The sequence below is a fragment of the Tamandua tetradactyla genome, chromosome 13 (genome assembly GCF_023851605.1).
Source record: "Tamandua tetradactyla isolate mTamTet1 chromosome 13, mTamTet1.pri, whole genome shotgun sequence".
NCBI lineage: Eukaryota > Metazoa > Chordata > Mammalia > Pilosa > Myrmecophagidae > Tamandua > Tamandua tetradactyla.
In genome coordinates, this window is record NC_135339.1 from 56,406,691 (window position 1) to 56,431,242 (window position 24,552).

General features: G+C 43.5%; 1 protein-coding gene across 2 annotated transcripts in view; it reads right to left on the bottom strand.

The window, feature by feature from the left end:
* Nucleotides 1-1,828: 1,828 nt before the first annotated feature.
* PDLIM1 (PDZ and LIM domain 1) overlaps nucleotides 1,829-24,552 on the bottom strand; it is a 41,417-nt gene continuing 18,693 nt past the window's right edge. For both annotated transcript variants that reach the window (XM_077125503.1, XM_077125502.1), the window contains exons 4-7: nucleotides 21,043-21,242; nucleotides 10,414-10,565; nucleotides 2,776-2,893; nucleotides 1,829-2,370 (exon numbers count right to left, since the gene is read on the bottom strand). In XM_077125503.1, the coding sequence (XP_076981618.1) occupies nucleotides 2,184-2,370; nucleotides 2,776-2,893; nucleotides 10,414-10,565; nucleotides 21,043-21,242 (657 nt within the window). In that variant the 3' untranslated portion in view covers nucleotides 1,829-2,183. The remainder of the gene's footprint in view (nucleotides 2,371-2,775; nucleotides 2,894-10,413; nucleotides 10,566-21,042; nucleotides 21,243-24,552) is intronic.

Sequence of the window (24,552 nt, forward strand, 5' to 3'; positions counted from 1 at the left end):
ATATAGATATTCCCTTTTTAGTTTCGAGTATATTGGAGTGGCTGGAGAAAAGTACCTGAAACTGTTGAACTGTGTTCCAGCAGCCTTGTTTCTTGAAGATGATTGAATACATATATAGCTTTTACAATGTGACAGTGTGATTGTGAAAACCTTGTGTCTGATGCTGCTTTTATCAAGAGTCTGAACAGATAAGTAAAAAAATATATGGATCTAAAAATAAATAATGGGGGTACAGGGTAAAATAAATTGAGTAGATTGAAATACTAGTGGTCAATGAGAGGGAGGGGTAAGGAGTATGGGATGTATGAGTTTTTTCTTTTTGTTTCTTTTTCTGGAGTGATGCAAATGTACTAAAAATGATCATGGTGATAAATACACAACTATGTCATGATATTGTGAGCCCCTGATTGTATACCATGTATGGGCTATATGCATAAGATTTCTCAATAAAAATATTTAAAAAAAAAAAAAAGTAGTAGGGGGTGCGAGGGTAGTTCAGTGGTATAATTCTCACCTGCCATGTGGGAGACCCGGGTTCAATTTCCAGCCCATGCACTTCCCAAACAAACAAAACAAACCCACAAAACAAACAAACAAAATTCCACAACATGGAAAAAATAATGAAATGCGACCCCACCATACAGCATCAAAATGATTGGCATGTTACCTAGAACAAAGACTGGAGAAAGTTCTAAGAATCTCTCTTTTACCTATCTTTTCCCTTCCAATCAGTAAACCTGAATCACAGCTGTTTCTACGTTTGTGAATTCATCAAACTTGCCAGTGGTTTGAGAGCTTTCATTTTATGTTGATTTCCCAGAATTGCAAAGTTTAAGCTATCTTGCTTTTTAGAATATTAGAAATAGATGGAGTTTAAAGTAAAAGCAAATAAACAGCAACAAAACAAAAAAACTCTAGAGCTTTAATGTTAAGTAATGTTCCAAATGAAAGGCTTCGGCTCCTGCTTTTGTGGCACTAAAACTGCTGTCTAAACTGCGCAAGGTGTATTCTACTAGCCGGCATCCCAGCATAAATGCTAGGTATAAAACTCATGCACTGCTGCCAACTAAAATCCTTACTATTAAGCACTGATGAGAGAGTCCCTTCATCAGTGCAAGCCTTAAGTATTGCCCATGGTGGTGGAAACAGTGCACGGGCAGATGTTTTGCTCCTTTGGAGGAAGGGTTCTGGCTGGTGTGTGCTGTCCACTTTTCTTAATAATTGCTTAGTCTCAGTCTCTGGACTGGGGGCACCACTGCGTTGGGTAAATGGCCCTGTTAGGAGCTGCCACCAGGCGATGACCTACAGTAACCTCACAACTGTCGCTCAGGCTCCTTAACAGTCAGGACTCTCAGTTTCTTCTGTGACCATTTCCTTGCGCTCTTAGCTCTCTGCAGGTTTAGGGATGCTGGCCACGTCTCAGGGTTTGTTTTCCTCCACAAGGGAGAGGGGATGTGATGGCAGCAATCAGCCTGGAGGGGAACTTACTGGGAAATATTTTAAGGTCCACTGGTAAAACTCCACATCTATCACTTGAGAAGCGTTTGTTTTGTTGGATAAGCCACAGACAAGCCAGATGTGAAGAAAACATCATTCCATTAAAACACAGACAAGTTCCTTAATTAACAACAGAGAGAGAGAATTTGGAGCAAGCGTCAAAGAAATAAAATAATGTGACACATTCAAAGATGCTGGTCTTCTCCCACCTGGGGGAAAAGGCTTACAAATCTCAGAGGAAGGGGAAACTTCAAAGAGAAAAGGGACCTCAGAAGTCTCCTTGAGGTCAGAAAAAGGACTCATGGCCCAATGACAACAGACAACATGCTGCTTTGGAGTCTGTCAATTTATTGCATAAAAATGAAATTAATGTCAGACATACTAAAGTCAGTTTGGATCAAATTTAGCTGATGTCCATATGCAGCAGAGAAGAACTGAGGCAGAGAGGAGACTGTGATGCAGGCAAGAGGACACCAGAATAACCAATCTCCTGTTAGTTGTACAAGCAGGCACCACACAGCCAATGTGAGTCATTTAGCAGAGGCCGGGGGACTCGCTGTCTAATGAGCAGAGATAAAACCAAGGAAAGCACAGAACTTTTAGGAGAGAAGAGGGCCAAAACATTTAGGAGACAAATGGCAGTAGGGGCTGGCTGGAGAGCAGTGGTCACTGGAGACCTCGCTGGTTCACTTGGGGAACACGGTGACCACGTCGTAGCCCTCGGGTGGCGTGACTCGCTCCCGAGCGTGCTTTTCACAATAGATTTGATCTTCCACAAAGAAATGGCCCTTCTGCTTCAGGTTAGTGCCACAGTCGCTGCAGACATAACACTCTGGGTGGCGGTGCCGGTCCCGCAGCTTCACAAAGACCCCGCTGCAGGAGGGAGGGCAGAAAGGGTCTCCATTAGTGTCAAGAGGCTGCAGGAGGCACCAGGGTACTACACAAGCCATGTCTGGGCTGGAGCTTTGGGCTGGCCGGAGAGGCAGTGCCCCTCAGCTGGCCTTCAGGCATCACAGGATTCTCATTCCTGGGGTCCTGAGACATGACTCTTGAAGCCCCTCCTGCTTCAACAGAGCAGCCCTGCTTTTTCTGTTTCACACATTCAGAACCATCTCCACCTGGCTCTGGAGGATGCAACCTACCTGGCCTCTTCTCAACATTTTTCCAAGCGGGATTTTTCACCTTCGCACCCAAAATGTGCATCATCCATCACTTTCCACATTTTCATGGTTTACCAAACCGGCTGGGCCTCTAAGCGCTGGAGAGCCAGATACTCACACAATGCCGGTGCCGCATTTGTCACACATGGGCAACTTCTGAGCATTTCCAATCGATGCAGCCACTTTGGTGACTGGAGCCTTAACACTTCTGAATCCTGAGGGCTTGCTGGGATCCCCTAAAATGAGGCAAACATTCAGGTTGTCCAGGTAGGACGGAATTGAGCAAACATCATTATCTGGCTCTTTCAGAGTCACATAATGATCAAGCGAGGTCATGGACTCTGCTGTATGATCCTTAGGCAAGTTACTTAATCTCTCTGGCCCTCAGTTTCCTTTTCTTAAAAGAGATCATTATTCCTTTCACTGTTGTACAAAAGCCCTCCCACAGTATCTGCCACACGGTCAGCCTTTAATAAATGGCAGCTATTAATTTTATTACTATCACTACATATTCAGCTGGCTGTGCTTCCATATCACTGTTTTTTTTTTTTATTTTGTTTTTTAACTGTGATATGGCTAGTGCTATTATGTACGTGAGATAATGTCACATGTCTCTTTGCCTGGGCTGCAAATTACTTGAGCACAAGAAGCTTATTTTATTACTTTTTAATAACCCAGAGCTTTGCATAGGGCTTACAAATAAAAGAGGCTCAATACGATGATTGAATAATGATATAGCTGTCACAATGTGACTGTGTGACTGTGAAAACCTTGTGTCTGATGCTCCTTTTATCTACCTTGTCAACAGATGAGTAAAACATATGGAATAAAAATAAACAATAGGGGGGACAAATGTTAAAATAAATTTAGTTTGAAATGCTAGTGATCAATGAAAGGGAGGGGTAAGGGATACGGTATGTACAATTTTATTTTTTCTGTTTTCATTTTATTTCTTCTTCTGAATAGATGCAAATGTTCCAAGAAATGATTATGATGATGAATATGCAATTGTGATGATATTGTGAATTACTGATTATATATGTAGAATGGAATGATCAAAATAGGAATGTTTGCGTTTGTTATGTGTTTTTTGGTATTTAAAAAAATAAAAACAATAAAAATTAAAAAACAAAAAAAAGAGGCTCAACAAATATATGAAAATGAATGATGAAATTTCATAACAAGTATGTGTTGATCTGTGCCTTAGTCTAATATGCATTGTACCAAAAAGCTAGAGAAGCCTCTGTGCCAGTAATAGCTTTGAACAGGCACCTGGCCAGGCCCTATCCCAGAACCGTTGAACCAGCATTTCCACATGCAGGAACCCCAATATAGTAAAGTTCTATACCTCTGGTTAAAACCCACTTCTTTAGACTTATAGCTGTTCTCAAACTTTACTATGCATCAAAATCACCCGGAGGGCTCATTAAAACAAAATCACTGGGCCTCTCCCGCAATGTTCCACTTTTGGTGAACCACTGGACCAGAGCAAAGAAACGACTTTCTGTAAGAGCAGGGGGCGTGAGGAGAGGGTAAGGAGGGGGTGAGGGAGAGGGCCGTCCCACAACTGCTGTCATGCCAGGCAATCCTGGGGCTCACGGATTGGGCCCTGGCTCTCTTATCCTTTGAGAAAATGAGTCCTCATAAGTTGATCAGTGCTTTTGAACCAAAACTTGAGACACATGTTCAGACAAGGAGTAAGTTCCTCTAACTGGGTGTGGCAGATTGTTTATGTTATTCACAATTATCCACACCCTCTCCACCCCTGCCATACTTCCTTTGAGATCAGTGGTTCTCAACTGGGGGGGATTTTGCCCCGTAGGGGACATTTTTGATTGTCATAATTTGGTAGGGGATGGGGCAGGGGCTTCTAGCATGTGGTGGGTAGAGGCCAAGGATGCTGCTAAACATTCTAAAATGCACAGGACAGACCCACAACAAGCTACCGATATGTCAGTCGTGTTGAGGTTAAGAAACCCTGCTCTAGGAGGAATACACATCTCCACCCTACTAACTTTAGGTTGGGCCCGTGACTTGCCAATAGAATGTGAGCAGATGTGACCCATGTTGAAGAAAGGACACAAGATGTACTTGGCGTGGTTTGGCCCTGTCTGCATTTAGCTTCTGCCCTCTGCCAGGAGAACAGCACGTCCCAGAGAGTGACTTCTGCCCCCTCCGCAAGGCTTCCAGAATTAGAAGACATGTGACTCCAGACCCAGCCCCATCAAACCCCACAAAGCCACCAGCTGCTCCCATGGAACATGAGCAAGAAATGCATTTGTATTGCAGGTCACTGCTGACCGGTGCAATGGAAGTTTAAGTTGTAGTTTAAGGTACTTTGCTGGCTTATGGGAAAAACCAAGAGGGAATATTTGAAAGCAGCCTGGGACTTACAATGACCCCATCACGGGGGTTTATGGCACAGTCTCTCAGGTTTTCCCAATCAGGGCTGGGAACCCCCACCACCACCCCACACCAGTTCCAGATGTCCATCTGGCAACACATGAGAGGGAGGAGAAATTAGGAAGTTCCAGGCTTTCCTCATTTTTAAACTGTCACATATGAGGTGCAGCCACACGAGTTCCTACAGTGGGGCTTGGGGAAGGCTTGCTTCTGTCCCACGGACAGACGCAGAGAAGAAATCCCCTTAGTGCTTGGGTTATTCCTACCCCGAGCCCAAGGCACCACTGTGCCCTTTCCAAATCTTGTACCCTTCCTTGGCCAAGGGCCCCAATTTTGTTCATCACATATTTTATTTTTAAAATATCTGCATTAAAACATTATATATCTTGATTACTGAGTTTTTTGATGCCCCTTGAAATTTTATACCTGAGGCGAGTGCCTCACCCCTGACCCTGCCTAGAGGGATCAGGGAAGGGGCTGAGCGGGAAGCTTCTCCAAGCATTATGCCTCTGTCCAAACAGCCTCTCTCGTGTTTTGGCTGGTAGTACTGGAGCCACCTTGGCTGCCACTCCCAAAGAAAAGGAAAGCAGGCAGCATCTCTGCATACCCATACACCTGGACAACGTGGGAACCAACTCTATGAGGTCAGGGTCTCTGGTGGGAAGGGGGCCAATGACTCCCACCCAAACCGACAGGAGAGAAGCAGGGCAACCTCCCAGAGGTCTTCACAAAGTCACGGGGCAAAGGCCTACTGGCACAATTCTCTCAGATACTTTGCCCCATGGGGCCAGATGAGCCGTGCTTTTCATATAAACTTGGCTGAAAGAAGGAGACAGAAATGAAGAGGGGAAAATGAGAAAAATGAGAATGTGGAGAAGCATCCACATTCCCTTCTGGAATAAAGAGACGTGAAGTCCACAAATGTGGACACAGCTCGGGGGAGGCGGTAGCGGGATGGAGCAGCCCTGGATGGCTTGTCTAGCCCCAACGCCAGCCCTGCAGCACCACCTGCTGGCCCAATTTTTCTCTGTTACTCAGTCAACAACAAATTTAAAGAAATTTCTTCTTTTTCTTTCCTCTCAACTAGTTCACATCAAAAAAAACATCAGCTCCCTTTGTACTCTGGGAAATCACAAAAATTCCACATTTCTCTTCCTCCACTGCATTCTATATTCCAAAGTTTTCCAGAAAATGAATTAAATAAAGCAAAGCTTTTTTTTTGATTCACTCCAAAGGTTGCTCAGCAACCTTTCATGGCTTCACATCGCCTTTAGAATCAAGCTCGTGGTCCTTACCCTAGCACCTGATGGTCCTCCATGGTCTGACTCCAGGAACCCTAGTCACAGGCAAAAGGAGTCTTCATACTTCCTGAGCAAGCCTTCATCTCATCTCTCAGCTTCTGGCCACTGTTTCCTCCATCCATTACATCTCCACCCAAGTTTCCACTCGTTAAAAGTCTCTTTCTCTTTTCACATTTTGGAATTTGATTCAGAGCAAGTGTGAAGTTTAAGGTACCCAGGACCCTTCTTTCTCTTAGTCCAGAGGCCGAATTTCATGCAGACTAAGAAGACCCACATCATCCAATCTGCATAGGTTTATCATGAAGCTCTGGAGCAGCAGACCTCTCCAGAACACCTGCAGGGAGCTCACTGACTGGGCACCTCCTCTTGCCTAGTATTAGTGGACACAGACAGCTTCCATTAACCCTTTCAAGCAATCCTGTGAAATCACTATTATTAGCCTCACTTTATGTGTGCAGAAAAGGGCTCAGAGAGATGAGCAATTTGCACCACGTCTCACAGCAGGCCAGATTCTGGATGCAGGGGACTTTATGCAATGAAGTGCTACTTTCTGAACTAGAGACCTCTCTGAATAATAGCAGTGCTTTTACTATGGACCAGCCACTGCCCTAAGCTCTGCACATGTCATCTCAAACTATAAAAATGCATTCAGGTTCCCTTCAGAGAGAGCCTTCTGTTTATGGTAGATGTTTGGATGGAATTTATCCTGTTGCTTTCAGTGAAAACTGAATGCAAGTATATATTAGGAGGTATGGAAGAGACTACAATAAACATTATCTCCTTCCTTTTTACCAAAACCCTGATTTTATTTGGGGCAAGAAAACATCCAACAAAGGGGAAAACAGCTCTAATTCCCAGACTACCTTCCAACTATGTGCGGCCATGTGACTAAGTTCTGATCAATTAAACACAAATGGAAATGGTAGAGACCGTCTGGAAAGGAGAAAGCTGATTCATCTGATAGGAGTCCACAGTTTGCCCTTTCCTTGTTCTTCCTTCCTGATGGCTAGAGCTCCAGCTGTCAGATAGGACTAGGAGGTAACCTTAAGAATGGAAGCCATGGGTGGGCCACAGTGGCTCATCAGGCAAGAATGCTTGCCTGCCATGCCCGAGGACCTGGGTTCGATTTCTGGTGCCTGCCCATGTGAAAAAAAAAAAAAAAGAATGGAAGCCATGGGCTTGGTTGATGAAGCACAGGATGGAATTGTAACTGAGAAGTCAGGACTGAAAGGATGCTGTTGATTACTAAAACATTACATACATATTCCTCTTTTGCATTCTGGTATACTGGAGTAGGCAGAAGGAAATACCTGAAATATCTGAACTGTAATCCAGCTGCCTTAATCTCTGATAATGGTTGCATAGCCTTTCGTTTCTGCCCATGTGATTGTAAAAACCTTGTGACTAACCTTCATTTGAACCTATATATCCAGTTTTTCAACTTTAGAGTCTTGTAATCACTAAGGACAACCCCTAATGTTTATTAATGGAGGGCGCTGGGTCAGCCCAGAGCTAACCACCCCAAGCCAAAAGTTATCTTGATGACCAAGACTGGTACTAGCCAAAATGGGCCAGCCTGATGTGCGCAGTATCTTAGACTTTAACTTACAAGTCACCTAGACCTCATTATAATAGTCAGCATTTTCCTACCTATGCCTAAGCATGTAATCGAACTGTGCATGCTCAATAATAAGATCACCTCTAATGACTTCATCTGGGGCCACTGTGCTCATGATCCTAACCCCTGCCCATCCTTTTCTCTAATAAAACTATCAGAACTGCCGAACTCTGCAGTTCGGGCAGAGTTTGGGCCGCTAGGCCATCTGTTCTACTACATGCCTAGTAATAAACTCTTTCTCTCTTTGAAACCCGGCGTCTCAGGAATTGGTTACTGAGCGCATAGGGCAAAAGAATTCACGGCCTTTGTCGGGTAACAGAAGGAGCCAGATCTTGATGAGTGTGGGGTCCCCTACTCTGCCTTGGCAGCCAGTGATCTTGGGGCCTTAGGTCTTTCTGTGGCATGAGGGCATTTGACCAGATGAGCCCTGAAACATCTTTCCCTGTGCTAGTCTGGACCGGGATGGACTGACTTTTACTCTCTCTAGTGAAGGGTTGCACACCCACTTAGGAACAGAATATGCTGTGGTTTCTCAAACTTTGACAAAGCTGCGTTCCCCCAGGGTTGGCCCCCAAGTCCTATGTCAGAGCAGCCTACTAGTGAATAGAGGCTAGGGCTCAGTGACTACCCAATAAACAAAGGGGTGGGGATGGAGGGGGTAGAACACTATCTTTTAGCATAAAAGAAGCACTTTCTTCCTAATTCCCTCTGCGTGTAAATTACCACCCTTTCTAAAGAACCCTTGCAAATGAGAAGGAAGCAGAGGTGCTGGGGGTGTGCACAGAGGAATTTTCAGCTTAGAAAGGATGCCCCAGGGAGCTGAATCTGCAGAGGGAGGATACTCTTCCGCAGGGTGCCCCAGCTGGAACCCTCACTGGCTTCCCAGAGCAAATAATCACCCCCCTTTGAAGCCTGGCTGAGGTGGGTCTCTCCATTTCAGAACCACCAGATGTCTCCCCCAGAAGCACCGACTCTCTTCCCAGATGGCCACTCGGGGGAGCTGGCGAGAGCAGAAGGAGGCGCCCTGGGAGAAAGTGACAAAGCATTGTGCAGAGGGCGGGCATCCTGAGGCACCAGGAGGGGGCGCAAAACCCAACTCTAGAGAGAAGTCCTGAGCAGCTCAGCGGATGAGACCCAAAGAGACAGCTGCTCACAATAGCCTGGGAGGTGGGCGAGCCTGTGGGCTGCTGCTCCACAGCTCACCTTGCAAGAATGAGAAAAAAGCATCCCTTCTTCGGTATCTCCATCTGTCACCGATTCCTTATACTGTCGCTGTTAAGACACCTTTATCACCTTGTGTCTGATGCTCGGCAGATGAGTAAAACATATGGATTGAAAATAAATAGATACTAGGGGGAACAAATGTTGGGATAAATTTAGTAGATTGAAATGCTGGGGATCGGTGGGGGGAGGGGCAAGGGGTATGGAATGTATGGATTTTTTTCTGTTCTCTTTTTGTTTCTTTTTCTGAATTGATGCAAATGCTCTGAGAAATTATCATGATGATGAATATACAACTATGTGATGATACTGTGAGTTACTGATTATATATCAAGAATGGAATGATCATATATGGTAAGAATCTTTGTGTTTGTATGTTATGCTTAATAAAATAAAATAAAGACACCTTTATCACTCACTGCTTGAAAATTAGGATAAAAAATATACAGTGCCTGCCATTTACAAGATGAAGGCTATCTCCTGAGACCTGCAGAGCCCCACAGCGCAGGGACTCTCTCGTTAGTTTCAAACACAATAATAATGAGCAAGGACCTATTCTCTGCCAGTCACAGCCACAGCTGTTTTGCACAATGGAGGGTATATGGGCCTCACAACAATTTTTGAGGGAAGGATTTTTATCCCCAATTGATAGATGAGAAAGCAGGACCAGAGCAGTTCAGACACTTGCCTAAGTTTACACAGCAAGGAGGTGGCCAGACTGGGGGCTCAGGCCCTCAAGGCGTCGCCCACCCATGCTGGGGGACATGGGCCCAGAGTGAAAACCCAGCGCCTGACGTCATCGTCTGGTTCACTTTCATTCTGCTTATCACCACCCCTGGCCGTCCCCCATGCGGTCACCAGCCACCACAGGAATGTGGTCTGTGGGCTCAAGTCAGGCAAACAGTCAAGGGGCAGGCCAGCCAAATCCCACACCAGTCAAGTTCATGCCCGATCTCTGCATTCTAGTGCTCCTGAGGCAGGAAGCAGCCTGGGACTGAGCTTCTGAAACAAAGGCCAGATGGTAAGTTGTGATGAGGGCCTCTCAACCATGACCTCTCCTTCTTTTTAAAGAGTTTTTGGCATTTTAAAGGCCCACACATTCCAAAGCACACAGTGCTCTTTCCTCCCACTGTCTCACCTGTGTTTTCACCATAACTGACTCTCACCCCCAGGCCTGGAACAGGAGATTCTGACCACACCCAGGGCTGATTACCTTTCTCCTCCGACTCCAGAATTTCCTGCAAAACCAGGAAAGAAGTGGACTGCTTTGGGGGCTCGTTTAACTCCTGTTTCTCCTGAAGCATCTTGTAAACTTCAGATTCTTTGTCTATGACGAGGCCGCTTGGAGACAGAGAATGGTCTAAGCTGTAAAGAATGTTTGGAGATTCATTAGGACATGTCGGAAGTTAGAAAAAATTCCCCAGGCACCTTCTCCAAAGTGAAGACACCCCTGGATCAAAGGATTGACAGAAATTATCCCTGTGGGTGAAGCCTTAACTCGGACACAGACCTTCTGCCAAAACTGAGTGATATTTGCAAGCTGGCTGCTGCCTCAATGCAATAAGATGCTATTTTTCCAAATAGTTTCTTTCGGCAATGCAATTATTTTTTGGCCTAATCCCTTGTGATGGGAATGCTTTGCTTCTTTTTAAGCTACATAAATAATTTTATGTCAAGAGAAGATTTGGAAGAGAGAAAACATCAACCACAACCTGACCACTGAAAACTCTGTGGGTTTCCTCAGAATCGGCCATGTGCATATTCACGTACAGAGTAGAAATCAGTGTTCCTTATGCCTGATTATTTCAAGGAGCTTCACAAGTCCTCATCAACCCCTCATAATTCTCTCTCCAAGGAGTTCAGTGCCCTCACCTATAACACAGACATGAGAGTCGCTGGTCATTACAATGTAAGGGTAGAAACAGGGTCCTCAGCTTAGCCCAGGGTCCAGGCAAGCCAGGCCATGCCTCCCACACCTTCTCCCCATCATTCTGGGTTCCCCAGAGCAGGACAAGGACTCAGGCAGTATCCTGGGAGCTGCCTCCCTCCTGGGCTACATTTTCCAGGGGGAGGAGGCCTTGGTGACCTAGTCTCAAGGAAGCAGGGATGCCGAAGAAAGAGAGAATCCAGTCAGCTTCCCTGTAAAACCTATCCTGAGTCTGGCCCCTCTTCACCACCCCCATCTCCACCCACTTGTCCAAGCCACGCCTTTGCTCACCAGCACAGTGAGCAAATGAATGAACAAATGAACAACTGCATAACTTATCCCTCTGCTTCCCTTCTCCTGCCCAGGACAGACTTACCGTCAACCAGAGGCCAGAGTCAAATTTTAAGCACAGATTGTGCCATGCTGTGGCTCAGTGTATGCCTGGCTAACTCAAAACCAAATCTTTACAGTTGTAATGACAAAACAGTAGTTTAATCAAATTCAACTCCTTCGTATGAAATTTATATTACAAAAGTAGAAAGATCCTAAAGGTTTTGCCCCTGAAAGCCACCTCGCACACATCCCTGTCCCCTGCTCACCCTACTCTGTCATTTCAGTCTTCTTGCTGCTTCTGGGACACACAGAGCCCACTCCGGCCTCAGAACCTTGGTCCTTACTGCTCCCTCTGCCGGGAGGGCCCTCTCCCCACATAGCCCCGCTGCTCCTCTACTTCACTCAGGCCTCTGCCCAAATGTCATCCTCAGAGACGGCGTTCCTGACTCTGACTTAAAGCAGCTCACCCCACCCCATCACCGGTCAGCCCCTGACTCTACTGCATCTTTCTCCACGTTATTTATCACCTTCTTACCTTGCACAACACGCGTGTTTCTTTATTGTCTGTCTCCCCCTAGAAGTAAGTCCCATGATGGCAGGGACTTTGTCTTGTTCACCATTTTATTTTCTGCCTTGGATCAGTGCCTGGCACAGTCAGAACTCAGCAGATATTGGGTAAGTGAATGAAAAGTGTAAGCATATCAGTTCCTTCTTCCTCCTTGTTATGCCCACTCTCTGCTCCCACCAGCTCACAGGGATCCTCCAGGGCAGCAGGGCAGCAGGGCCCCAAGGGCTGTGCCAGGGAGACGCCAGCCCAGCCTCCTGCAACGCGGATCCCCTCCTTCCTCTCAGCCTCGGCTAGGGGACTATGTATTCAGAGGAACCAAATAGCATACATCAGATAACTTGGTGGTGGTACAACATAGGCACAGATAGGTAGGCTTGCATAATTAACCAAGCTGCCACTTAGGACTACTAAAGGTACACGCTTTCCAGTGCACCAGGATGCCTCCCAGGATTCAAGATGCATTCAGTGCCTAAAACGTTTTTTCTCAGCAAATCTAACAAGACTCTCATTAGGGCTGAAGCCACGGGTACAAATGCAAATGAATTATATGAATTCTGCTTACATATTCATCTCCCACCATCGTGTAATTATTTCACATTCCATTTTAAAGAGATAACTGTGCATATGGTCCCCATATAATTCTCCCCATGTCAGATCCCTCTGCTTCACTCTCTCTCTCTCCATCTTCATCTCTCTCAGCCTCCTGGGGCACTTCAGGTACATCACTCAGGCCCCACAGCTGGAAGCAGAGCCGATCACAGCAATGAAACTCCAGGTGCTGCCTTTTCATTCCAGCCATGTTCTCAGGAGAGGACATAGCCCCAAACAGTGACACAGGCTTTGCTGCTGCCAGGGAAGGTCAAAGGCTAAGAAGAAAGACCCACTGACTCCATCAGCTGGTCACTCCTGCCGGCCGCGGCACTCCTCCTGGTGTCCACACCCACTCTGTTCTCTCTCTCCCTCTGACCTGCCCTGGCTGGGTGGGCAGGGACCTGTGGGCGCCTCCCCAGGGCAGGGGACGGGGCCCACCCTGAGAAGCCATTTTAACAAGGCAGGCAGTCTTCCTCTAGCCCACCTTTCAGCCCTGTTTTTTCAAGTCAAATGCCGGACTCTGTCTTTGGGTCTCGCTTTCTGAACTTGCCCTATAATAAATGGATTGCATTACTTTTTAGTAATATTTTTCCTATTACACTCAGAACTATTTTAGAATCAAGATCAGAACCATGGAATGTTCTTGGGAGGGATCTTTCATCTTCTTTGGTGTATGTTATGTCTGGAAGCCACCAAGGGAATCCTAAAAATGACAAAGTCCAAACCACAAGGTCATCACGTATGCTTCCAGCAAACACTATTTTAAAGCGTTGCCATGATTTCAAAAAAAAACAAAACATTCAATAATTCTGAAATAAAGATAATATCTTTCTACCAGTTGACAATTTATAAAGCACTTTCATACCCATCTCCTTGTTTGAAGCACTGGTATGCCTAATTAAAAAATAACATCCTAAATCCCAATGTTTTAAGTCTTAGACACTAAACCATAAGATACGGACATATATTACCACAATATCTTAAAAAAAAAAAAACTCTAGAAAAAAACATGCATAAGAAATGGAGAAAAATATATATTCTTGTTTTTATATACAGTAAGAGCAACAAAAGGGAATTCTATAGTGATATGTGAAACTATGACAAACATAACTGAAAGGCACCAGGAGAAAAAGTTTTAAGAGTGGGAAGTTGGAAGTAATTACATTCTTCTGAACTCACCCTTTATAGTTTAAATAACAAAATAGAAGAGTTTAATCAAACTCAATTCCTCTACATTACATTCTTTGTGTGTGGCACCCTTGGAGCTCAAATGTCCACCAGTTACTGAAATGTTTCACATTTTTCCCACTAATTTAGGTTCTGACCTCAAGAGCTCAGAGTAGGAAACAAGGGTCTGTCTCCCAGGGATTTTACAGCCAGTCAACACCCAGCCTGCCTTTAAGGATCCCAGTCTTGGAGAGGGAAGATGCAGCTCTGACAATAACTCATCTCTCAGAGGAGGATTTCAGAGGCTGAGACTGCAGACATGCAGGCCTGCTCCAGCCAAGAGAGCTCTTGGGTCTACAGGGACAGAGAATAGCCCATACCATGGTTCTGGGGCCTGAACAGTTCAACAGCCCCGAGGTGAAAGTAAGTCCACTCCATCAGAATAATGAAGAAACTACAGTTGGGACATAAGGAGCTATTTAGTTTGTTTTGTTTTGTTTTATTTTAAATTTAAGCCTTCACCTGTGGCAGCAATTTAAGTATCTGCATAAAATGAAGAAGCCACGAGATAAACTTGCCACTGCTGATAGAATTTACTGGGATCATTTTCTCACATAATAAGTGAATTTTGGTTCCTCACTAAAACTGCCTGTCTGGGAGACAAAGGTTGGGACAGAGTAGGGGTTATCTTACTTATAAGAAGCATCCAAACAGAAGATAGTCTCTTCATAAAAATCTTTTCTCTCAACAATGAAGATGAAGTAGATATGTTTTTACCTAAGTCTTCCCATTAAGTACAATTGAAATCCCTGTTACATATATATGTGTGTGTATATATATATGACATAAGACTCTGAAAGTTATTGGACAGAAGAAGGCAAACCAACTAGGGACCTTGGAGCCAGAGGAACATGTGGTAAAGTGTTCTCTGGGCTTTATTTTTAGCTCAGACACCTCAGATTTGGAGCTAAAGAAGGCAGCAACCTGGACATTGCAACAGGTGCAGACCAAAAAAAAAAAATGTCCCAAGAAAAGTCTGCTCTTTGTTGTCAAAGGACTAGGAAAGGGATAGCCTAGCAGGACAGAAACCTTTAGACAAACCACTCTACTCCAGTGAAAAAACACAGAAAAAAACTGGCCACACCCCAATCCATGGTAGAAAAAGCCAAAATAGGGACACTAGACTTCCTCATTTGTCAGGCTGTAATAAGACACCCCAACCACCCTCTTGGTGTCAGAGAAGGACAAGTAGGAAGCCCAGATTTTATCCCCTCCTAGCTACATGGAGACAATCCCACCCCTCCACCCTCCCTCAGTATCAGTGGAGACCACAGGGTGAACCTTGAGTTTCACCCCCACACAGATGCGCCTCCCCCTCCCCACTGCAATGGTGTCAGAATAGGTCTTGAGGAGACCAAAGACTTTCACCACCACTCAGCAATAAGGAGGCCACCACTCACCTCCATGGTCTCAGTACCAGTAACAAGTAACCTCCATAACTTCAGGGATCAACGGTAGCCAAGGAGGGAAACTGGAACTTCACCTGAGCGTAATAAAGAAGCACCCCTTTCTGGCTGTAGCGATTTCAGAGGAAGCCAGTAAAAAATAAAACAGCTTACTAATGCCCAGAATCTCGTAATAACAAAAATGTCCAGATTTCTAAGTAAAAAAAATCTCTCAACTATCAAGTACCAGGAATTGAATAAAAATAATTGATAGATGCCAACACCAATATGACAGAGATGTTACAATTATCTGACACAGGTTTTAAAACAGCCATGAAGAAAATGCTTCAATGAGTAATAACAAACATGCTTGAAACAAATGAATAACTATAAAGCCTCAGCAAAAAAAAAAAAAAAAAAAAAAAGATATAAAGAACCAAGTGGGAATTCTAGAACTGAAAAGAACAATGACCAAAATTTTTAAAAGAAAAGAAACTCAGTGGATAGAATTAGCAGCAGCACAAAGGGGAAAGAGGAAAGGATCACTGAACTGAAATTACCCAATCTGAATAACAGAGAGAAATAAATTGAAGAAGAAAGAGAGAGAGAGAGAGAGAGAGAGAGATCTGGGCACCATAATAAAAGAGCTAACTAACTTTCATGACATTGGAGTCAGCATGAAGCTAAAATAGTACTTTAAAAAAAATGGCTAAAAACTTCTGTTATTTGGCAAAAGACAAAAACCTACAAATTCAAAATGTTGAGCAAACCCCAAACAGGATAAATCCAAAGAAATCTGCACCAAGACACATCATAGCTAAACTTATGAAAATTAAAACAAAGAAAATATCTTGAAAACAGGAAGAGAGAATTGACACCTTATCTATAGGGAAAAAGCCATTTGAATGACTGCAATTCCTCTTCAGAAACCAGAGACCAGATGAAGTGGCATAACATTTCTCAAGGGCTGAAAGAAAAAATAATGTCAACTCAGACTCCTAAATCCAGTGAAAATATCCTTCAGGAATGAAAGAGAAATATAGTCATTCTTAGACAAAGGAAAACAAGAGAAGCCTTCACCAGTAGGCCTATCCTAAAAGAATGGCTAAAGGAAGTTCTCCAAACAGAAAGGAAATGATAAAAGGAACCCTGAAGCATTAGAAAGGAAGAAAACCACATAACCAAACTTGTGGGTAAAAACAATAGCCATTCCTTCTCTTTCAAATTATGTTTGATGAATGAAGCAAAAATTATAACACCATCTGATATGGTTTTAAATATACAGAGAGGGAATATTTAATACATTATGTTAAAAAAAAATAGGGGAAAATAAAGAGAGGTAACATTTCTACACTCATTGGAAATGGTAAAATGATGTCACCAGTAGACTGTAATAAGTTATGTATATATAATGTAGAAAACTATTTTAAAAGTTATACAAAGAAACTAAAAATCCTCAATAAATCAAAGTGAATCCTAAAAAAAAATTGTTCAAATAACTCACTGGAAGGAAGGAAAAAGAACACAGAAACAAAAAATTATACAAACAGAAAACTAAAAAATATAAAATGGCAGACTTAAACCTAATATGTCAGTAATTAAATGTTAATGGTCTATGAAATAATTAAATGATAGATAGGCAGAACGAATTTAAAAGATCATATAATTATATGCTATCTATTTTAAAACCTCATTTTAAATTCATATAGGTAGGTTAAAAGTAAAGGGGAGGGAACATATATATCATGCAAATGTCAATCAAAGGGAAGGAGCAGCTATATTAATATCAAATAAACTAGACTTCAAAATAAAGAAATTTATCAGAAACAGAAAGGGACATTATATAGGGAAAAAAAAGTTCAATCAGCCAAGAAGTTATGGCAATTCTAAATGTATGTGCACCACACAACAGAGCTGTAAAACATGTGAAGCAAAAACTGCTAGAACTGAAAGGAGAGATAGACAAATTCACAATTATAGTTGGAGACTTCACATCTCTCTCAGAATAACTGACAGGACAACTAGACAAAAAATCAGCAAGAATTTAGAAGAACTCAACCATGCCATCAAACAACAGTATCTAATTGTGATTTATAGGACATTCCACCCAACAACAGCAAAACATACATTCTTTTCAAGGAACGTGCCCTGAATACTCCCTCAATTTTAGTCTTCAAAGGCCTAGAGGTTGCACCTGTGATAAGAAACCAGGGGAATACTCATGCGAAGAGTACAGGAGAAGATACTACACATGGGAAGAGAATACTAGGAGAAGAGAGAAGGAACTCCCAGAGACCAGAGCTGGTTCTCCTTGGGCCGTGGGCAAGATTAGCTAGAGGGATAAGAAGCCACCTTCATGACAGAGGGTTTCTTCCGATCCAGCTCCAGATGAGTCAGGGTTGACACCATTCCTCTGATATAATTGGAATAGAGAATAAAGCATCCTTTTGCTTCCACTGCACCTGCTTAGAAATTCACCCCATTCGTGTTGGGGGAGAAAGCCCGAGAATAATTTGGCAAAGTCAGGCTCTTGAGGCTGCTGTGGTGGTTGTGGGAACCTGACTAATTTTTCCATGAAGAGACGACTGCTCCATCAGGAAGCTGATTAACAGTATTGGCTGGCTGGCTAACCTACAATACTTAGCAAAAACTTCCCCATAATATCTTGTCTTTATTTTCCCACCCTTCTGGAACTTCCATTATTCAGAAGCGATGGATATATAGAGTTCCTCTTAGGCAGTGAAATCATTTATAACAAGCATTTACGGAATATCTACTGAGGCCAGACACCTTGCTGGAAGTTTGACACATATCTCATTGCATCCTCTCAACAACCTGGTGGTGAGATAGGAGAAGAATGAGTTTCAGAGAAGTTATGTGGTTTGGCCCAAACTCACAAAGAGGCAGAACAGTAATTCACATTCTGGCCACAAGGCTGTGCCTTCAAGAGAGTGTCAGGCAGCATCTCATACATAATGAAATTCAGGCCTTGAATTACCAGAAAATGGTCAGAGACCCTAAACTCAGTACAAAAGAGGTCAGATCCAGGTTCTAGCTTTCTGCTGCATTGAGCCACATTTCCTTCACCCACACGGAACACAGGAGGCACTCAAAACATGGCTGTTAAGCTGAGCCAAAGGAATAAAGCTGCTGAGGCTCTCCCACTCTGCCAAACGTGTGCTGGGAGGAAGGACAGAGGTACCCTCTTGCCAAACTGCCCAGTTTAATTTGGAAAAGTTCTGTGTTCTTGTATGAACTGGAACATGGCTCTGGGAAGTCCTACAAGACAGACAGTCACACACACACACCCCAAGTTGCTCTGAAGTGCGTGGCATAAAGAAACCCAGAGTGAGCCCCAGGGAATCAGTGATGACCTCAGATGCAAAGTATGTGACCTCAGATGCAAAGCATGTAGTGAGCCAATTCTGGAACCTCAGCAAATTTCACAGACTAAACAGTGGGAGGGAGGGAGTGTTTGGGACAAGTGCTGACTGAGCAAGCAAGGTTACCAGTGGCTGCTGGGTCCATGGGAGAATCTTTCTTTGCATAGAATGCAAGTGGCCTGTCTAGGAACAGACCAGTAAGCAGAGACCACACATAGGCGGCAAGGCAGGTTCAGACAGTTCCTCTGCTGTGAACTGCTGGTATTCCCACTGTTTCTGGATTCCTTCTCAAAGAGTAGGGGACAGAACAGGGGCTGGGTCTCCTCTGCTGGGAAAATCTGGAAGACCTTTGATAAAGCTTCAGAAGCAGCAGCAGCCAGAAAGTCTAAGACAGTTGGGGACAAGGGCTGGAGGAAAGGCCAATATAGCCCCCAGACAGTTGCAGATTTAATTGTTTCAAGTTGGGGGAGGAGCAGGCAAGGAACAAGAGAGAAGAAAGAAGGCATTTACGAAGGGAAAATAACCAAGGCCATACTAAAAATACTTCCCAGGCACATACTTTTCCCAATGCATAGCAGCTTTTTCAATTAAGGATGTGTCATTTCCTGGGCTATTAAATCCAAATCACAGAACATTCCACTCTGGGACAGTGAAAGAAGGTCACGTTGTCAGCCTCCCCCAGCACCAAAGCAGCATGGACTGGGAGTTACAGTGCTTCTTGCTGAGCTGCTTGGGAAGCATCCCTTCAGGGTGTGCCTGGGGAAAGCTTGGGGTGCCCAGAATGCGCCTCTATTCCCAGGCATCCCAAATGCCCCACAGGCACCTCCAAGGGCATCAAAATCTCAAGCCATTAAGGCCTCGGAGCAAGCAGAATTTGGGCAAGAAGCATCTGTGGCCACTTTGCCTTGATTACTGTGATAAAGGCCAGTGATCTTTATATCTTGTCAAGCCAAAGCCAAATGGGTGCTTGTTCCTTTTGCTACTAGATGCTAAGAAACTTAAAAGGAAATCACAGTGTCTTCTCAGCCCTGGGCACCGGGACGTGTATGTAGTAGATTCCCAATAAAGTCTTTCTGGGGGAGGCGGGGGGGGATAAATGCACACTGTACCCAATGAACCCTCGAGAGGAGTTCCCACAGCAGTGCTTTCCAAAGATATAACTAGCCTGGAATTTCTGGTACCCTACTCTTCCTAAGTGCACTTGAAACAGTTGGTTTGTGACTTAATTACAGTAAAACTTGGTCAGATTCTCATTGAAGGTGAATTGGAGAGAAACAGAATTAAGTGAGCTTCAGAGTTAATACAAGAACTGAGGACCCCAAGTGGGAAAGACCCTCAAGAAACAGACAAGTTTGGCCCATACGGCATTTTCAAACAAATCTGAATTTAAAAACTAGACTGCTGGTAAACTCTTTATTGTTTTAATGAAAGAAATTCATTAAATTGTTTTAATGAAAGGAATCAGCAGAAATGGGAACACTGGGCCTGCATGCAGCCTCACCAGATGGAGGAGCGGTTTCCCTCTCTGGACAGGCATGCTCGGTCCTGCTGTCACAGGCCCCTGGGCTCCTTCCTCTTGCTTGTGCTCAGAGCTCTGCCCTCACTTCCTTCTCCTGCCTCCCACTTTAGTGCATTTGAGGTTGCAACTCCTGATCTAGTAAAACCCCCTTTCACCCACAGAGAACTAGTCATGTCTCTTATTCTCCATCCTCAAACTCAGTGTTTCTGGATTTATCTTCAAAGCATCTGAGATGGGACAGAAGCTGACCCCTCACTGGGAAGACGTGCAGGAGACTTTTTGATAAGACTCAGAGGCAGCAGCATCCCAATGGTCTGCAAAGGGAGGGTTTTGCCTTCCCAGGGCTGGGCAAGGGGCTACCTCAGGCTCCTCCACCTTCTCCATATGAAGGCCCACCCTTCCCTGGTGCTGCCTGCCTCTGCCCCCAGGCCAGAACCTGTTGCCATGGAGAAACTCCCAGGGACTTCTCTACCTCCTACACTTTCAGGTCTGCTATCGGAATTAAAAAAGCAAACACTGCTTATACAGAAATGTGCATCAAGAAGTTCTCTCCCATGTTTCGGTGAGATGGTGAACACAAACAGAAACTACTCTAGATTCTCTCAAGACACACATAAATACTGAAGAACTTCTCAGGAAACAGCAAAGCTATTAAGGAAGGGATGTGGTCAGTTACAAGACAACGATGACTACAGAAACCGGGACAATTAACAACAGCGGGTCTCAGTGATTAGTCAATTAGTTTGTGCCAGAAATAGTGATGGGCGGGTCACATGTTACTTCTTACTTTTACAACAACCCGATAAGGTATGTTTTTTTCCCTGCTACATAGATGAGGAAAATGAGGACAGAAAGTACTCTTCTAAGGTAGACATTTCTCTCCTTGGACTGGCCTGGAGGGCCACTTACGGTCTGCTATTGGCCTCCTCCCCGTTGGCTGCAGTCTTTGACTCCAAGGCACTGTTGAAGTTGGAGATGTTTTCAGAAGAGTAGAGGCCAACTGGGTTGTTGTACTGGTTTGTGATGATTCTGGGAGTAGTACTGGAGGCGGGTGAGGCAGTGAAGGGCATGGCACTTCGGTTGTGGGCACTTCCTATGTGTAGGACTTCCTGCAGTGGGGATCAGAGGAGAAATCAAAGGGACGTCCCAGGTCTATGCCTCAATGGACAGAGCAGGCTGAGAGCCAGGGAGCAAGGCTGCCGCTTTAGCTACATGTGGGTTTAGTTGAAATTTTAGCTCCTGAGACCACAGGCCACTGTGACTGGTGAAGTCTCATGAGATGGCAAGTGTGCAAGTTCACACCCAGCTCTGACCTTCTGGTTCTTCCCTGAGGCCCAGAAAAGCCTGATCTTCCACGGGGAACCCTCTGGGCAGGACACCTCTTGATGTATCAGACTGTCAGCATCCAAGTCAAAGCTCAGGGCACATTCCAGAGGGATTAAAGACCAGGAGGAGAGGAACAGGCAAAGGCACTTCAGAAAAGTTCACAGCAGGAGATGATAAAACATGGTGGAGATAAATTCCCAAGAATGGAGCAGTGTTAGATAACAAGATAAAAGGGTTGTGGTATCACAGGGTGAAGCAGCTGCTGAATAGGCAGAGGAGATCTCAGTGCTCTGGGCTGTTGTTTGTAGTGGGAGAAAGACCAGGCTAATCAGAGAGAAGGTTAGGGGATACCTGTTACAGGGGCGGTACCCAGCAGGGCAGCATTAAAGGACTTGTATTCCTGTGCTCTCATTCCCATTTTATTTTTGAAATTTGAGAACGCACTCCCGACTCCCGCCCTCAACCTCACCCAGCTCTTGCTAGAAGTCTGGTGAATTATTACTACAGCGAGAAACATCTCAGAGCTTCTTTACATAGACACCAAAAAAAACCACTTTTTAAGCTAACATTTCTTTTGGAAAATCACAACTTTGCTGATCACTGAATTAGCAGGTCCTTTCTGCCAAGTTGTTCTAGATTGACTCATGGCTTCCAAGCAGATAACATGTTCTGTGCATGCAATCTGCTCAAGTCAACATACCTCCTAAACTCTGATCTCATTCCTAAACACCCAGGCCCAGAGCAACTGCCTTAAAAAAAAAGAGTTCATGTCCTCTGTTTGTTCTTTCTTTTTCGTTCTTTTTTTGCTAAATCTTCAAATCTTTTATGCTTTCTTAGAAAACATTATGCAGAAAAACTAACAGCTTAATTCATTGTGTGAATTTAAATTAAAAAACACATACACATTTTATATTTAAGAATTCTTTTTCACTATTCAGATAGTTTCCCCTCAACAAGTCAAAACCAGTGAGCTATTTTATTTTTTTTTTATGGCTCAAACCTTTAATGCATAGCAAATGTTCACACCCAAAGGAAGATAAGCGGGGGAATTTTCCAAAGGAACCGGTGAGTTTTTACTGAATAAATTTAGTTGACTTTGTCTACATTCAGAACCTAAAAGTTAAGTCTGCACAGATAATCCACAAAAGGGGATGTATAACTAGATAAGAAAAAAAAAACCAGTAACAATCAAGATGGTTAAGTAAATTTAATGGCATACCCACCCACAGGAATTACTCATGATTGTGAAAGGCTGTGGTCATGAAGACAGCAGCAGATTTGCAGGTGGGTGGCCTGGACCTAAGCTGATGGCTACTCGACAGCACTGGCACCGACACTCGGCCACTGCCAGGAACACAGTTCTTACCCCTCTCTTCTTCTCCACTGCAATTCCCAGGAGCAGCACAGGAGGCCGAGTACTAGAGAAGAACTCTTATTTTCCAGGGTGGGTTCAGTTTTGACCCTGACCCTTCCTGTTTGGCCTTGGCAAGTTATACCTCTCTGAGCCCATGTCTCATCTTTAAAATGAAGAAAACACAGTCTGCTTCAGGAGTACTTGGTGTGACAAGCACAGTACCTGACACAGAGCAGATACTGACCCAGTGTTTGTTCCCTTCTTCCCTTCTTTCTCTAGAGAAACATATTTCCAAGTAGACTGGAGGTCCATGGGGAATGAGAGTTGGAAAATCTGATTTTCACTTTAAAGGGAATCTCTCAAGAATGTATCAGTTTTGAACATAAAAGGAATATCTGTCCCCCCATGTGAGTACTGGTCTTTCCAGAACTCAGGAGAATTCAGGGCTTGCCTTTTGTAAGGGATGATGTAATTGTTTGGGCTTTGTATTTATCAGTCTCCAAGGAAACGTAATAATGAGGAAATACAAACTAGGTGTGTAACTGGGCTGACCTCAGATAAGCTGGGGTGTTGGTTGGCAGCACGTGACCTAACATCTTTTCATTATAGATTAACTCTGCTCTTACTCACTCCATCCTCTTTTTAGAATGTCTCGAACTTTTTGGAAAGTTTTGGAAAAACTGGAGTTGGGAAATTTGTCATGAGAATGATTACTCGAATCAAAAGAAAAATAGACCCAAGTTACATTTCAAAGTACCTGAGAATCTTTCTATCAATCTGAAGAGAACTACCTTCAAGATATTAATACAGGCAATCACGTTATATATTTAATTCAAGTATAGCACAGATAAAAAGTACAACTGAAATTTGAATGATTACCTTATTTAAGTAAACATTAGGATTTCAGAGATACCAAATTAAAACATAGCACTTTCTTTTGTGTTGTAAAATATATGAAAACTTAACATTTATATCTATAGTAAACTTAATCAACTGGCTGAGAACTCTCAGGGAAATTAGAATTACCTGTGGCAAGTTTTAAATTAGTTTGCAAAACTGCCAGTCTATGGTTAATCATTTTATAAAGGCCATTTTATGAACTCTCCTTACAGAAGTTATATAGAATAATATGTTCATGTCAGCTTTGAAATGGCAGATGCAAAATGATCCTTAAAATGACTCTTAGGATTTTCAAAGTATGATTTTATTATATTAGTTGAGACAATTTTTGTGTATGATTGCATTTCTGGCATTTTAATGGAAGTCACTTGAGAAAATATGACTTACATTCAACCATTCTTTACAAACACAAATGCATCAAGTGAGTTAAACTTTATACAAGTTCTATTTTATGTATAAAGGATAGGTACATATTGTCTTTTGATATCTCAAGTCACCACAAAAACTAATGTTTCAAAGTTAGAAAAAAATTTATACTTCAAGTCTTCACTTGGGGTTAAGTATACTAATCACAAACCTATCCAAAAGTAATTTTCAAAAGCCATTATCAATTTATTTATTAAATTTATCATTAATAATTCATTCATTCATCTAATATACACATATTTTGTAAAATGTAGCATGTTCAGGCATGGGGAATTTTACAAATATGTTCTAGACATTCTTCTTTTCTCTAAGTTTCTCCCCCCCTTATTTCAAAAGGAACATCCATTCATTGTAGATAGTTTAGAAAACGCAGATAAGGAAAAAGGAAATAAAATGCCCTATAATCTAACCAC